We start from the raw sequence: 16,504 nt of genomic DNA, 5'->3' as shown, positions 1-16,504 counted from the left end.
AATAATTGACAGATAATAAAGTAATCATGATGCAGATGCAGTCCTAGTGTCATCTATTACTGTTATTGTCTTGTGAACATATCTCTTGATCATCTTGCTGAATTGTATTTTCAAAACTGACAAAACTGCAGAAGCCGACAAATGTCTTGAATTTGTTTTGGGGAAACAAACACATTTAACACATTTCAACACCCGACTGAAACTCTGCGCAGGTGAAGCGCACATGATTACTCTTATGAACTCTATTATCTTAAGTGTTTATGTAACAAAGAAAATAACTATGAAACTAAATTATGAATTACAAGTATTATCCTCAAAATTGTCAGCCGTGGTTCTGGGTTTACCCACATAGTAATTTGGAAAAGAACCAGGTTCTGAAGGTAAACCTACTTTTATAGTGACACATCAACAATTTACGATGCAGCAAAGTATGAAAGAGGAGACAGAAGAGTCAGAAAAACAACATTTAGAATGGGAGGCATAAGAGCCACATAGCAAATTTACTATAAATCTGTGTGTGTGTGTGTGTGTTTTATATTTTTATTAGCGACATTATCAGCCTACAGTAAATTTACTGACAAACAGTTCTCTCATAGCACCTACAGTGACAATCCACATCTCCACATGAAAGAAAATCCAAAGGATTAAACACACAGAACTGTAGCATCCAGTATGTGCAATGCAAACATCTTTACAAAGAAAATCTTCCCTATTATAAAGTCAATACAAAAGTGAGGCTTTTAGAGCTTAGTATCTCTAAAGAGGTTTATAGAAAAAGTTTTCATCAAAACCCCTTTCAGAGAAATATCTATAATTCACTAAATAATTACATAACACTTAAAAGAACAAATTGAAAACACAATATGGTGGATTTAAAAAGAAAAGTTCCATCTGTTTGAATAGTCCACATTTGGCAAATATACGCCAGTTCAGGGTTATGTCCTCGCATAATGAAAGACTCCTCAAGAAAGATCAAACAAGTTCCCTTACACCTGTCAACTCCTAGAAATGAATTTAAAAGCAAAGAGGACAAACTGACACGCAGAACTGAGCTGAACTCAGCAATTTTGCCAGAAAGCAAAAAATGTTAAATCCTTAAAACTGACTTAGGCAACTAAGAGCGCATTAAAAATGCCACTGCTTTGGCCAGGGAGCAGAGAAGCCGCTACACAGCATGGCTGCAGTGGCCCAGTTCCTCCTTGATTACACATTAATCTAATACAAAAACTATGAGCTCTGGCGCTTCACGTTTCTCCATAGAGTCATTCATTTTTCAGCGCTCGCAAGTAACTCTGTGCGGCCCGAATCTGAATTCTTAATACGGCAGTGTAACGCTACTCCAGCGTGTAATTGGGAATCCACTCAGTGAGCCAGAATGATTGTCGCACAGATGTCTGCAGCATCGAGTCCAAAAAGTCTTAGCCGTGTGTGTGTGTGTGTGCAAATGTGAGTGCGTACTGTATGTTTGTGCACATGTGAAACTGAAATAGACAGAAAGTACAGGAGAGCTGGGGGGCAAATTGAATGAAAAACAAGATGAGGGTTTTCCGCATGTGAGAGTACAGCCTGGCTTATCAGGCTTTAGCATACCTGGAGCATGATGCATTAAGGTGTATGATGTGCTATAAGTAATTAACCAGTGTAAAACCATCGTGCAGTCAGCGGCCTCTGCTATTTACATAACGGCAAATTTCATATCTCTATCACATTAAAGATTGGATGCAGTCTGTGTGAAATTCCGCCCTTCCCTCCACTGTTAAGACAGCAAAACAAGACTCACTTTAGCAAAGTTTAATTGATAAATGTGAAGCTTGGTAGCTTTTGACTTTAAAGTGAAGTGTTGCATGGGATTGGGGTGTTAAGCAAAACGCTGATGCTGGTGGCATTTCAGCCTGGATAAGCTACATTTTCATGTCAGAGGTTGTTTTATGCATCTTCACTCTAATCAGAAAAATACAGCACATCAAGAGGTTTTCCCTGACAGATGTACAGTTCGCGTTGTGGCTGCCACAGACAGGTCATTTACCAGTGAAATAAGGTTAATGAGATGATAAGAGAGCCATTCAAGAGTATGTTGGTTGCTGTTGCCTAAGATGCTGCATGCATATTCACACAATGTCCATCCTTGAGTCATATTTTTTTCCTTCTCTTTTCTCTTCAGTGTGAATATGGCACAGTTGGATCCACTCAAACTGAAAGACAGCTGTGATGAAGTGGATCTCATTAGCAGTCCCTCTGTTCAGGATGCAGCCTCGATCTGACACTCCTCATCCGAACAGTGGTGAGGACTACCTGTATTATAGTTTGACTTTCAGGAGGGAGGAGGAGGAGGACAGCACAGTAAAAAGATAACAAATATCACTCCACACCTAAAAAGATACTTGGTAACTTGGTAAAACAAATGCTTGGTACAACGAAAATCTATACTGATTATTTTTTTGCAGAGAGAATTAAAAATCTTGAAAAAAATGTTCACTGTTGGTGCTGAAAATGTTTACATTACAACATCATATGAATACATATGAGATTTCCATATAAATGGTTTTCTTCTCTGCCCAGATCTCTATCTCTTTATTCTGCAGCCAAGAGATAAATCCTTTCTTCATTTATCTTTAATTGGATTTCCAATATAAACTTGTTATCCTTCAGAGGTCCCTTTATGTCTCCCTCCTTGCACTCAACTTTCAGGGGGTAACATTAGAAGCTTTGCTCAGCTGCTACATTATTCATCAAACCGACCCACACATCCACAGCCAATAATATGTATCAAAACTAGAATGAATATCCTCTGAAAGGTTCATTCGGCTTTTTCTTGATTCATTTCCTGCTCCGCTTGATGCATTTTAATTCCCTCCCACAATAACTTTAGGAAAGAGTCTAAAGATCAAAGCATGATAATGGTGGGTAGACCCAAAATATCAGTTTCAAACAGGTTACACAATACCATTATCAGCATCAGAAAGTTCTCCTCTTGAATCCTACTGCTATAAGTTATAAACGGTTACTGGATTTGAATAATTTTATTTGGTAGAATGTATTCTGGTATCGTGGTACGGCTGATCATCCTGTAACTGTGATAATGGCAGTTACATCTTCTCAAATTTGCGGGTGACTTTTCACTTGTCATCAAGTCCACATCAAAGTCCACATTTAGCCAAGTACAGTCTAAGTGTCCATTTATCAGCTTTGGGAGTTGACTTGTGTGAATTTGGGGCAGACAAGCGCTGTATCCCAGCATGTATTTCACATCAAACAGCGGCGATGGGTGAGGGCAGACAGCCAAATGTAAAACTGTTAAAGCCTTTCAAAACTTGGCTTCAAATCTTTCGTATTTCTACATAACATTAAATATTCATGGTTGTTTAACACTCAAAAACTCAACTAAGCTGTTTCATCAGGCCTGTGTGGGTGCAGTTTGATCAGATTTGATTGACAGTGACCAAACAACCCACCAACTGTCATCGGATTCTGATTCAAATGTTGCTATACTGTGACACAAGAGTATGTGACATCACATCGTTCCAACTGAGACCAGTTCAAACCAGTGAGAAGAGCACAGGAAAAAAAAGACAAAAACAAAAATGATCCAACTTTGGTAGAAGAATTGTTTGCTCAAGTAGGACCCAGTCACTCATAGCAATAAGCTGATGTTCATGTGTCACTTTTTTGGGGTGAGAAGTTAACTGTTTAGATTTCAAATATGTTGTAAAATTCCAAAATTTCCTACATTGAATAATCCTACATTTGCAATAATGGGGCAGTTAATGTTGTGCAACAGCACTGCCTCTGTGTACTTTTGGCTCCTTATATGTGCAGATCTTACCACACTTAAAAATAAATAGAAGCAGTGTGGTGTATGATATCAGATCTTGTTTCACTGTAAATGTATTACAGTGAGGATAACATTTGCTCGATGAAGACCTGGTAGGATTGGAACACCTGTTCAGTTTAACTAATTTCTGGCGCTATATTCCAGTGAGGAGATACTCTCTGCTTTTCCCTGAGACATCATTACTTATCAGTGCAGTCCTTTCAGCTCTGTATGATTTCTGTAACCCCAAGAGAGAAGCAAGCATCCATGGGAGAAAAAGAAATTAGCATTTAAGAAAGAAAGAAAACAATTCATAACTGGTTCAAGCCTCCCACTCTTGAGCCCCTGCTTGGTTGTGGAGACGTCAACTCACCTAACCCCCATCAGGGCCAGTGTGTGGGTGCGCTAGACTGGCACAGACTAAAGTGAGCCAGCCAGAGATCCTTGGCTCTAACAGCTTGGCAGAGAGGTAATCGAGGCCTTTCTTGCACTCGCCATCAGACAGCATTGAGTATTGAAGTGCGTGGGCGAGTGAAGGCAGGCGAGGTGGCTGAACGGCAAGATTATAAGGGAAATTAGCAACCTGAATACATGTTTTAGGAGAGTCAAATTAAATCTTGTCTAAAAGGAGGTGATGGCGTGACAGCTATCCTGATGCAAAACGCAAAATGGCAACATGTTTCGCCAGCCACGGCGCCTTCTTTTTTTTAGTGTAAAACATCTGATCGACTGTAGCAGTAGATCCCACTGTGCCTCTTAGATGCTCCAGTTGAGATCAAAAACAACACAGACACTGATTCAGAAAAAAGCATATAAAGGGAAATTCCAGTTTCATACGGCCTGGTTAATATTTTTGTTGTTTTGTCCATGATTTCTATCAATAACAACATCGTTAAATGCTGAGATCTGGTAACGCAGTGACATCACTAAAAAGAAGTCTAATGGGCAAGAAGCACAAGCAGTCTGACAATCATACAGGTTTCAGCTAAATATATTCGAAAGAAAAAGGGGAATGGTATATTTACTATGCAAACTGCCCGTTGTAAACATCTACCACAGTTTATGGAACAACTTCCTGGTGCAACTGTTGCAAAAATGTTCCTATGCAAAGAGAGATTATAACTGACATTCACTTGGTTTTACCTCCAAATAAAGCAGTTTGGATCTGTTTTGCTTGTGACATCTTAACATCTACTTGCAACCCCTCGCCTCAGGCTGCATGTTTCATTTTAACATATTTTTAGGCCTGAAGAGATAAAAATGTGCAGCATTTCACAAGACTAAAGCAAAGATTAAAGTCTGAAAAAACAGACATGATTGGTTTCACTCACTGCAGGTCTCCTCTGCCTCATCAGAGCCATCGGGACACTCTGGTTCCCCGTCGCATCGCCACCGTCCCGGGACACACTGGCCATTTAAGCAGGCGAACTCTGCGGGGGCACATGTCTTCCTGGCTGCTCAGAGAGAGAGAAACACAGACAGAGAATAACAATGAGAATAGGACGTGTGAAGACAATACGACAGGGTAAGAGCATGGTCAGTCTGCAGTAGGACTGTCATGAAACTGGTCACATTATCTGAATCCCAGCAATCATCCCTATCATCAGAGGAATCAGGCTCATCATCTTTTACATTATTCCTATGCAGCCCACTCCAGTGCTCTCACTCATTATCTCCACTTTCCCTATTTTCTTGACTTTTTCTCATTGTGCTCCCACCACCCCACCACCCCCCGTCTGCCTCCCCCCTTCTGCCTCCCCTCCCTCCATCTGCTGGTCTCCAAAAATCTAATCTCTCCTTCAGGTTTTCCATCACAGAGCAGTGAAATGGATGCTGATTGCTGAACGCTGTGAGCTTGGGGAGGTTAAACCTTTTACCTCCCAAACCTGTTTACCACAGAAAGCTACAAGCCAGCAAGGCCACGGGCTGATAAACATGTCAAGCGTGCTGAGACTTGAAAATCAAAAAACATGTCAGGAAAAGGCCTGTTTACACAGAAAGAAGAAAACAGAGTGATCAAAACTTTCACGCAATAGCCCAGAGCTTATCACGGTTGCTACCCAAATCTTGCTAACCTTCTGTGTTCAAAGAGAAACACACAAAACACACTCTCCACCTGTAGCAACTAGGCTGCAAGCTCGGCCAGAGAGCCAGAAGCAGACAGAGGTCAGAGCCATTTAATTTCCTCAGCCTATTACTCCAGCAGGACCTGCAGTACAGTCTAATAAATCACTGGCTAAAAGGCCCTCAGCTGAGGTCTGCGGTGTTGTTACACAACCGCAACTGTTCCTAAGATGGCCCCATCTTGGCTCTGATGCTTTAAATTAGATAGAGCGTTTAGAGATGTGCAGGGAGCTTAAGCTTAGCTGAGGGGCTGTAAGGAAAGAGAGCAGGCAGTGATTTTCAAGAGTCTTTTTTGCTGTGCTCACACTAATCTAACCCTGCTCGCACTTCTCCAACTGCTGCTCTTTCTTGACCTTGGCATCAAAGGGCAAAAAGTGTAACTGTAAGTTCAAAAGTAGCATTAGTTTGAACATAGTGGAGGAGTTATACTTTAAGTTAGTCCAAATGGGCTGCATCACAAAAGTTAATTACAAAGTAGAGTAAAGATAAAACTTTAAATCTACACCTGAGCATGTGTTAAGTTATTCCTTATTAACTGCTGTCTTGGTGGAATAGTAAAAAAAAAAAAAAAAAAAAATGGTAGGGACTAATGATAGAGGAGCAAGAGGACAGTTTCTTCACGTTGGGAGTTCATTTCCTGTGACAGACTACATCCCTTTACGCTTGTTGACGGTTAAATAGCTTCAGAAACTCCCTCTCCCCACACCTTTCCAACGTCAGAATGGCTTTTCAAAACTGACAATTCGACATTCACACCTTTTTCACCTTTTTTGATTGGCCAGCAGGGTCAAGGTGGGGAAGGGACTCTCTTTTTTCACTCTTTACACAACTATATCAGACATTTTTCATATGAACAACTATGACACATTCTGAAAATGTGCACCGTTATCGAACCGGCCCTTACTTGTACAAAACAAGCTTGTCACAGAATCTTGAAAATGTTAAGGTGTTGACGTTAGCCAAATCTTTTCAGCAAGTTAATACAGTTATTATTTATGACCATGTTTGTGTGTGATCCAGCTATCCTCACCTTAGTAAAAATTAGTACATCAGGAGCAATTGATAAATTATTGTTAAATTATTAATGAGGTAACAGACAAACACACTGTATCATATGTTAACTACTTCACACATGATAGCATACATTATTTTCTCCTTTTAATAAAAAAAGTCTATTGAAACTCTTCATTTCCATCATTAGTTAGCATTGGCTTTCTCTCCCAAAAATCCCCCCCAAGCTAAACTTGTTGTAACGGCACTTTCTGCGACAATGTTTTGATTACAGGTTGTAGCATAAGTGAAGATGGTGCAACTGAACAAAGTGGCAAGCTTAGCATGAAACTTACTGGTTACAACGTAACAGTTTGTATTGACTTTAAACTCTAACTTAAGCTCCTACATTCAGCTGGTGAAACAAAAATGTTTAATTTGTGTGTGTGTCACTTGCACTGTCCTTTACTACCTCATTTTTGATTGATTCAACTGTACTCTCTTACCTACTACCTAGATGGAAATATTAGTATTTTTATCAACACAGAGCTTGTCCCATCTCAATTATGACAGCTGTACAGTAAGGACTGGACTGCTTAACGTGATCAAAATGTAAACCTGTAAATGTAGTCAGGACAAAAGACTTTGAAAAAAGAGGGGGACATGTCCAGCCATTGACCCTTTTTTGTTTTCGCTCTTCTGTCTCATTTCCTCTGGCTGTTTTTCAACACGCATAACATCACACTGAAATCTAATCATCACATTTACAGTATGTGTCACTTACGCGTTATGTTATGTATAATGTAATAACAAGTCTTGCTACTGCAGTCCAGCAGCTACAGTACAGGATAGCCTGCCACCGAGAAGCACTGATTAGAAACTGCTCGTCTCTAATTCTAAATCTTGTTTAATTGCCTCATTCTCAATTATCTCCTGTGTCAGAGTGCCAAAGTCAAAGCGATAACGGTTCATCTTGGCTTGTTGATGCTATCAAAAGAAAATTATGAAATGTCTAATAGTGTCGCTCTAATAGGACATGTGTTTCAGCGGTAAATGTTTTCAGCCTGTAACCACAATCAGCGACCCTTGTTTCATTTCCCTTCAAAAATGTCAATTAATATTATTTCTCGCCTTTTTCTGCAAAGCGTAATGAACTGACCCCATTAAACTACTGTGGCAAACCGTCCCTCTCCTCCCTTTGTTCCTTCAGGTCTCTCCCTTCTCTAAACTCCAACCGTCTAAGTTTGCCACCACAAAAAAAATAAACACATTTTTGATTGTCATTTTTCTTAGATCAAATAAAGCGCGTAGGTTTTCCAAAGTGCAGCTTAAGTGCCACTTGTGTCCTCATTAGAAAGCAGGAATGTGGTTCCTTTGTTAAAGGTGAAGACGGATGATTATGGGGCAAACGAGGATTGTGACATCCTTTTAACCAACACCTCCCTCAAGTGTATAAACTCATTAGTGGTGTGCTCACGTTATAAAAAAACAAACTCTGATGTTTCCTGCAACACACACAAGCACACATGCATTCGCATACCGCATGCATATTTTCAAAACCTATTTATCACTCATGTAGGTAGGTGTGGTGGTGTAAGAGAAAGAGACACACACGAGAAACCCTGAGGCATAATACCAGGTTTAAAAGCAGCAGAATAATTAGATTCATAACATCCTACAAATCCTGGAAGATGCAACACATTAAAATTCTTATTCAATTAATTAATTAATTAATTAATTAATTAATTAATCTGACTCCCATGAGATGAACAAAAAGAGAGCTGAGGGCAGAACTGAGAACCTAAGGCAAAGCAGTATGTGCTGGTTAAGACTGTGCTTAAGACTTTATTTGATCGCATGACAAAGACCTTGAAAATCTCACGTTGATCCGGTCCGTGGCCTCTGCAGGTCAGAAGGGCCCACGTTGTGGAGTTTCTCTCTGAGCTTCTTACCCAATCCAACTGAGCTTGCTACTCATTTCAGTGAAGGTCTACAGGGGCCATGGCTCACTTGGCAATAATTACCTAGGCCAGCTCATGCCATCTGCTTGGAATGACTTTCTGTCTTAATTAGGAGAGGTTTTAAAATGTTAGGCTCATGTGGGGGGGAAGTGACAGGAGAATGAGAAGAAGGCACGTCTTTAGATTGAAAGCTGAGCAGTAGCAGAGATGGAAAGTGATATACACAGTAATAATGCTTTATGGAATCCTAATGGAAAGTGTGATACTGAATAAAAACAGGGAATATTACTGTAGATGGCAGGGATAGCACTTACTGAATGTTAATCCCTGTGCCATGCAGTTGGATCAGCTCTCTCTCTCACACACACACACACACACACACACAGTCTCCCAGACTATAAATGGTAGACTTTTACACAGAGGCCGTGTCTCTGTGTAAAAGTCTACCATTTATAGTCAAACAGGGAGACTGTGTGTGTATGTGTGCGTGTGTGTGCGCGTGTGTGTGTGTGTGTGTGTGTACATCTGAGAAAGATCTAAGAAAAAAACAAAAACAATAGCAATTCAGTGTTGTGTGAGTCACCTATCGCATCCATTCCAAATGGGATGTGACACAGACAGACAGGGGAGTTCACCCAGCCATGTTATGCCTCCTGGAGGAGGTACAGTGGGAAGGAGCTCCACACTCCGACAAACCCACCTGGAGCTTTCTCCTCTGGGGCCGATGTTGTCAACATTTCACTGCTTCTAATCCTTTTCATCTGTCTTAAACGCATTTCATGTGAATGTGCATGGTAGACCTACAGTATATAGTGCATGGGTTCACAGTTACACTGGGTTGCTGTTGAGCTTTATATTATTATCATCAGATATGGTGTTGTCAGTTTTGCTCACTGATGTGACTGATATATGATTTTCCTCAGCAGTTTAAGGGGAGTGTAAAAACTGTGAGGAAATCTGCCTTATCCTACCTTCAGGAGCTGCTAACCAGCATTTAACATTCTTAACCAAGCTAGCGGTGTGGCTCTAGGGATGGCAATGTCGGTCAGTCAGTCCAGTACTTTGGTCTGGAAGTAATTTTCCCCATTTTGTATTCCAATTTCCAATTTTTTGTAAATGATGTCCTCAGTGTTACTTAACACAGAAAAATGGGACTTTCCCAGTTAATGTAGGCATATAAGTAGGTTTATGTTATGGCCACCAGTTTTAATTATTTTAGCTTTGTTTCTTAGAAATCATGTTTCTGTCTGTCAGTTTGGCAAGGTGGATGGCTTAAAATGCTACACTAGCCTTGGCCGCCGTTGCCATGGAGAAAAAAGACAGAGGTGGCAAATTCAGAGCAATAGCAAATTCAAAGCGCTTCATTGGTGAATTTGGGAACAAAACACAGCGCCAAAGTTTCTGAATTCATTCAAAATGAATCCAAAAGTGGTTTAAGCTACAGATTATAATGCCAGTTTATTCAGAAATATAATCTGTATCTTAAACCAACTCCGTAATCGCTAGCTTCCATCCGCCGTTAGTGGCGCACATATTTTGAGCTAGGTCATTGAATGTTTCTTGCCAAAAGGCACCTTGGGAATCGTAGTTAACTTCTCCCCCATATTTTTTATGTACACAGACTTGTACCATCAACTTTTTATCAAAGAACTGAGATATTTTTGTTAATCGTTTGTACTGGTGACTTAACCGGCAGAGTTTCGTGTCCATTCAAGCCATTGAAGTGCTCCAACTGTGAGTCAGGTAACATTGTCTATGAGGAAAATTACTGGGACTTTTACTGCCTAAAAAAGCTCCTCTCATTTCACAACTCTCTACCTGCAAAACTAATAACATTCCCATCAGCCTCAGGTGTACTTTGTGTTTAGTGATAATTAGCAAATGTTAGCATGCTAACATGCTAAAGTGAGATGAACATGGAAAACATACCTGCTAAACATCAGAATGTTAGCATAGTCATTGTGAGCCTGTTAACATGCTGACATCAGCATTTAGCTTAAAGCACCACTGTGTCTAAGTACAGCCTCACAAAGCTGCTAGCATGGCTGTAGTCTTAGTTTTGTTAAAATATTGGTTCAGTTGATTTTCAGTATCACAATCTAAATTGAGAGTATTTTTCATAATTTTTGTTTTGTAGATTTTCTTAGCCTCTAAATAGTCAAAGGTATTAAATATTGGTACAAAATACCATATAGGAAGCTTCAAAAAGTCACGGGTGAAACCTTAATGTGAATACCTATGTGTGAGCATAAGGCTGCTGGATGTAATTCTTAATGCACCCTGTCGAGACCCGAGCTCACTCAATCATTCAGTGATGATCAAGAGCAGAGCAGCAGACAGCCTTCAGTCATCTGACATTCACACACACACACACACACCCTAACCCCTTGAAGAAACTTTTTTTTTTTATGAAGGATATTAATGACAGCTCTTTCCATTAGGAGGCCACGAGAAGCTTAATAGGTAATGCAGTGATAAGCACATTCTCCTGGGCATCAGAAGACAAATGGCCTCATTAGCTCAGAGTGAAGTAGGGGAGTGTTGTCGAAGCAGGAAACATAATGTATCCTGTTGGCTTAAACCGGCATGCAAATGACTAAACCTTCCAAAATTAATGGGATATCATGGTAGCATACAAAATACAGCATGGCATCAACAAGACTTGGGACAAGCTGTTCTTGAAATTGCTTTAGCGAATGATTACAGAATTTAATTAGGCTAATTTGAGTGTTGAGGTTTGCTGGAAGTGCCAGATGCACAGGCAGAAGTTCTCTAATTTTTCTATATTTTAATGTATCTGTTTTATTGTATACCTACAGTAGAAGCTCCAGCTGAGTGAGTATGTAATTTCTCCTGTTGATTACAGACGTTAACATTGCCAAAGCATGTGTGAAATAAAAACTTAAACCAAAAAAATGCTATTAAAATATATACAGATAAGATAATAATAATCATAATAATAATAAATTAAGAAATAAATTGTAGATTTGCAGTTAAAAATACAGTGAAAACTACATAAAGACTGCAACATTTTTTTATGAATGTGTGTGTGTGTGTGTGTGTGTGTGTGTGTGTGTGTGTGTGTGTGTGTGTCTAGGTCATTCACTGTCCCTCAGGTTGGGGCATGTTGATACATATTGGTCAGCAAGATCTGCTCTGTCTGCTTCTCCTATGAGTTTATTTTGAATTTTGAGAGCTCATTTAGCTCTTTGAAATCTGAGATTAACCAGCTGAACTTTTTCAAGTAAATGTTTCATATTTAACTGAATGTTTTACATTGTAGGAGGAAGTGCATCTCTGTCTCAGCCTCACTGTTGAACAGTGACCACATATTCTGATTTCTTTAGGTTGCCATGATTTTTTGTGTCTTCCGTTTTCGATTGCCAGTTTGTGGTCTGTGACCTGTACTTGGTTAGGATCTGTCTCTGCTTTCTATCTCTGACAGTAGATATATATATATATTTTAGGGCCAAATAACATTCTGATCTACTTTGGCTTTTAGTTTCTTCTTTCCAATGTTCCAGATAGGTTTCTTTACATTGCGTGGAGGGCTCAGGAATGGAGGGTGTCTAGGGGGCTGGATTTAAGGTGATTAATCCTATGGGCTGCAAACTCAATCTTAATGGAGTTTTTCTTATCCAAATCAAAGCTGATAAAAGGTTAAATAAAACTGACTTAACTTGAGTATGATTGGCTGGAATGTGTGCATTGTTTTATGATATTTGGTCTGATGGTATGTCCTTTTCACCATTTTGAATAACTGTAGTCATAGAAAACTTGTACTGTACTGTTGGTCAGTATATTGGCCACTGTTTAAAATGAACATCAATAAATCAGCAACACTGGAATATATGCCTTACTGATGGCTAACAACAATCGTGATAAAGATGAACATTACGGCCATATTTACATAACCCACAAAGCCTGCTATCAGGTCTGCATCACAATACATTCAGGATGCTAGAGGTAAGGGAGGCTACTTGGTGCTGTTCACTGCCCAGCATTTCTTCTGACCTTGTGTACTGATCAAAGACACATACTGTGCTAATTATAGCTCTCAGCCTGCTAAAAGACATATTTTCTCTCCCCCTGTCAGGTCACATTGGCACAAACACCTCCTGACCAAGGAGGAGACCAGGCAGGCACAGCTAGCAGAGCTCCTTAGTTCCTTTGAGGCAGCCTGTGAGTGGCTTATACTGAATATGGTTTGGTTCAGCTTGGCTAAACCCCAAGAGATTTACCTCGATGCCTGAAGTATGACAGAGCAATATCAGCCAGAGGTACAGGTGGTTGTACACCGGCGTCTGTGAGAAGGCAACAGGACACGGCTGAGCCGCATCAACATTCTGAACTCTTGATATATCAAACTGTTTTCAAGCTTCAGTGTAATTCTATTCATGCTTATTTATGTGGCGGTCCACTTCCTTTCGCTCTGCATGCTCCATGCATGGTAGGTGGACACAAACACACACACACACACACACACACACACACACACAAAAGATGCACATAGCAGTGAATTTAAACTGACAAAGATTGCTGAGATAACACATACATCGGTGTTTACAAGTAAAGCTTGCCACTGCTCTGACTATCAGCAAATAGGCTACACAAAAATATACATACACACACACACACACACACACACACACATTTCCCTGCCCTTAACCGCATGATGTCCTCTCCATGTGTCTGACCTTCTGCTACTCTTCTTTTTTCCTGTGTTTGTTGGTTTATAGAAGCAAAATTTGGTTGTTGTACCGCCATATGTCAACACTTTCATCCTACAGTCTTGCATCTTCACTGCAACACACTGTTCCATTATATAAACTACAGGGCAGGCCAAAGCTACAGGACTCTACATAGTCAAACAAGCTGAACACTCTGTTAGGTAAATTAGGTTTGGTCAAGGGTGAAAAGGAAATCTGAACGACTGGTAAAGTTTCAGGATTCTGGACAATTAGTAAAGGCTGCTAGTGGCTTTTATTGTGAAGCAGCCATGGGAAAAGCAACGCATCTGTCACTGTGGCCGCATTTTAATATTGCAGGAAGTAATGAAACAAGAACTGTGAGCTGTTAGATGAAGGACAGCAGGTGACACACTGCACACCTTCAACTCCTCAGCAAGGTAATAACCCATAATATCTGTGGCTTGCTATCAAATGATCAACTATGGAAATAAAATATATAGGCCAGACATGACCATGTGTTCACTGTATTGAACATAGAAGAGGACGCAATCAAACCCTGTTGAGCTCAATGCAGTGTTTGGTCGATGTAGAAACGTTCTGGACATCTTTGCTGTGACTCATGATAGACTGCTGAATAAGAGGAGTGCAGTCAGATAATGAACTGACCTACATTAGCTAACAATACCTATACAAGTTTAATTCCACTATTGCTGCCTGCTTATCATTTTTTACTATACAGCCACCATAGAGAAGTGATATGTGACATGCATTAAAATTCGAAAGGACGCAGGAAACTCACAATCGTTGCATCCAGAGGACGCATCTTATTTTTCCCTGATAATGCTACATTGTGAACAGCAAATACATGTTGAAATCATATAAATAAACTAAAGAAACCTCGCTGTCAGAAACCTTGGTAATTTATTATCAGGCTACAGCCTCTCACCTGCTCTCTGTGTCAGGGCTGAGCACACACACACGGAGCGCAGTCAGATCAGACAGGCCGCGGTGGCGATTACTCGAGTTGACGACAACTACACTCATTAATGTAAGTAAGTGCAATAAAACCTTAGCGAGCAAAAAGCCAATCTTTTATCAATACACCTGTTCAACAAGCACAAGCATGTTAACATGTTGTGTTGTGTTTCACACAAGCACACTAGCTCGGCTAATAGCGAATTGTTACAAACAAGCTCAAACGAAGCTGTCTGTATGTCTGTATGTAGTCTAACTGTCTGCCTTAGATTGTCACGTATCTTAAAATTTGGCAGATTGTAAACTTACTGCTGGCTGAGACAAACCAGCCCCTCCTCTCTCTACCAGCGGTAACTTTAGTAATGAAAAAGAACCGAAAAGAGTATAGATTAGAGAAGTACAATCGATATAATCGTAATGATACCCATCCCTAAACACGGGTTTAACACCTTGGGTCCCGGGACATTGAAAACCTATCAACATCACTGTTTTTTGCTATTGTGAACTGTCATTGTGTAGAATAGTATCCATATCAACAAGGAGGCATCAGGTCCATCGGCAAAGCACAAGTCTGTGAACATGTGCTCATATGACCTATTTATACCATATCTATGAATATATAAAATCAGAAGAACATAAGAATTAAGACGAGAACAGAGGAGGCGATTCAGATAATATACAGCACGAGTGTACTGTACCTCCTTTACAGCTTACATATGGTATTTCTAAAGCAGCATCAGTGATGCAACCTAGCTGTAATGTCATCCAATCCTGTATAATTACCAATTCTGCTGGAAAGTCTAACCTAGATTCAGCCAGGAATTTTACGTCTCATTATGGATTTAAAACAATTGTTGTACAAGTGGTTACAAATGGCGGTACAGGTTCTGCTCTCTGGGGTGTTCCCTGTATGAAGTCCAGCGGCCGTAATGATTCAGCGGGGGGACCACAATCAAACCCCAGGGGTGTCAGAGCAGAGCCAAGCAGACAGATATCACTGAGATATGGAAGACATAGCTTCAAGAGAAATGCTTCCAGAAACAGACGGCAGGAACCACGCAGGAGGAAGTAAACAGCACAGCCAGTCTGCAGCAGCGCATGCAGGTACGAAATGCAGCGAGACACCTTATACGGTATGTACTACCTTGTTTCATGTGTTGAAAGTGATTTGTGTTTCAGCTGAGAATCGGAATCATGTGTCACCAATGACTTAGATGTCTATGATTTTTCTGCAAGAACAATTGGGCTTTCAAAAATATATAAAATTACTAAGCATTTAATTAGGAAGCCTGTGCTTGGAGTGAAATAAAGCATTTTGGCAGAGAAATCTAATTATGGTGGGCGGTGGTGGAAGCAGGCAAGATTTTAACAGCGGGTGTTTCCAGAAACTGCTGATTCTTAATCCATGGCAAGGGTCAGACAATGTGTACTTTTCCGCAGTTAGATCTAGTGCATGCACTCCCAGAATCCTACTTTTATCAGAAAATGAGCAGAAAAACAGCAAACTTCCTAATAAAACTAATCCTGCTAGACAGATGGCCGCGCCTCTTGTGGTAAGATAAAATGTTGAAAGCTTCATTTAGATAAAAGTCTGATTCTCTGACATGTTCACACACAAAAATCACAAGCCTCTGCAAAAGGACTTAAAAGCCATATTGAAACAAACGTATACACTTAGTTAATGACATTGTCAAATACATGTAATAAAGCTGGTAACCTTCCAACTAAAGTGCCATCCAGATGAAAGGAGACAAGTTGGTTGGTGCAGTCTGTCACCTGCCCCACAGTTTTTGGTAATAAAGTCTCCCTGGTCTAGAAAACAAGGAGACACACAATTTGAGGATGGATCCCTCAGCCAAACAGCTGACACCTCCACTGCTGCTCTTCCCTCCAGAGCCTCTTCTGCATGCTTCAGTGGAAATAACTCCAAATCAACACAGCAGCCAGATGCT

General features: G+C 40.3%; 1 protein-coding gene across 3 annotated transcripts in view; it reads right to left on the bottom strand.

Moving 5' to 3' along the window:
• Positions 1-16,504, bottom strand: part of LOC122887550 (low-density lipoprotein receptor-related protein 8-like) — a 77,246-nt gene that overhangs the window by 44,850 nt on the left and 15,892 nt on the right. For all 3 annotated transcript variants that reach the window (XM_044220869.1, XM_044220868.1, XM_044220867.1), the window contains exon 3: positions 5,143-5,265. In XM_044220869.1, coding sequence (XP_044076804.1) covers positions 5,143-5,265 — 123 coding nt within the window. The remainder of the gene's footprint in view (positions 1-5,142; positions 5,266-16,504) is intronic.

Source organism: Siniperca chuatsi, linkage group LG13 (assembly GCF_020085105.1).
Source record: "Siniperca chuatsi isolate FFG_IHB_CAS linkage group LG13, ASM2008510v1, whole genome shotgun sequence".
In the NCBI taxonomy this organism is placed as follows: domain Eukaryota; kingdom Metazoa; phylum Chordata; class Actinopteri; order Centrarchiformes; family Sinipercidae; genus Siniperca; species Siniperca chuatsi.
Note: the sequence above shows the minus strand (reverse complement) of the source record. Positions and strands in the feature narration are given on the sequence as shown.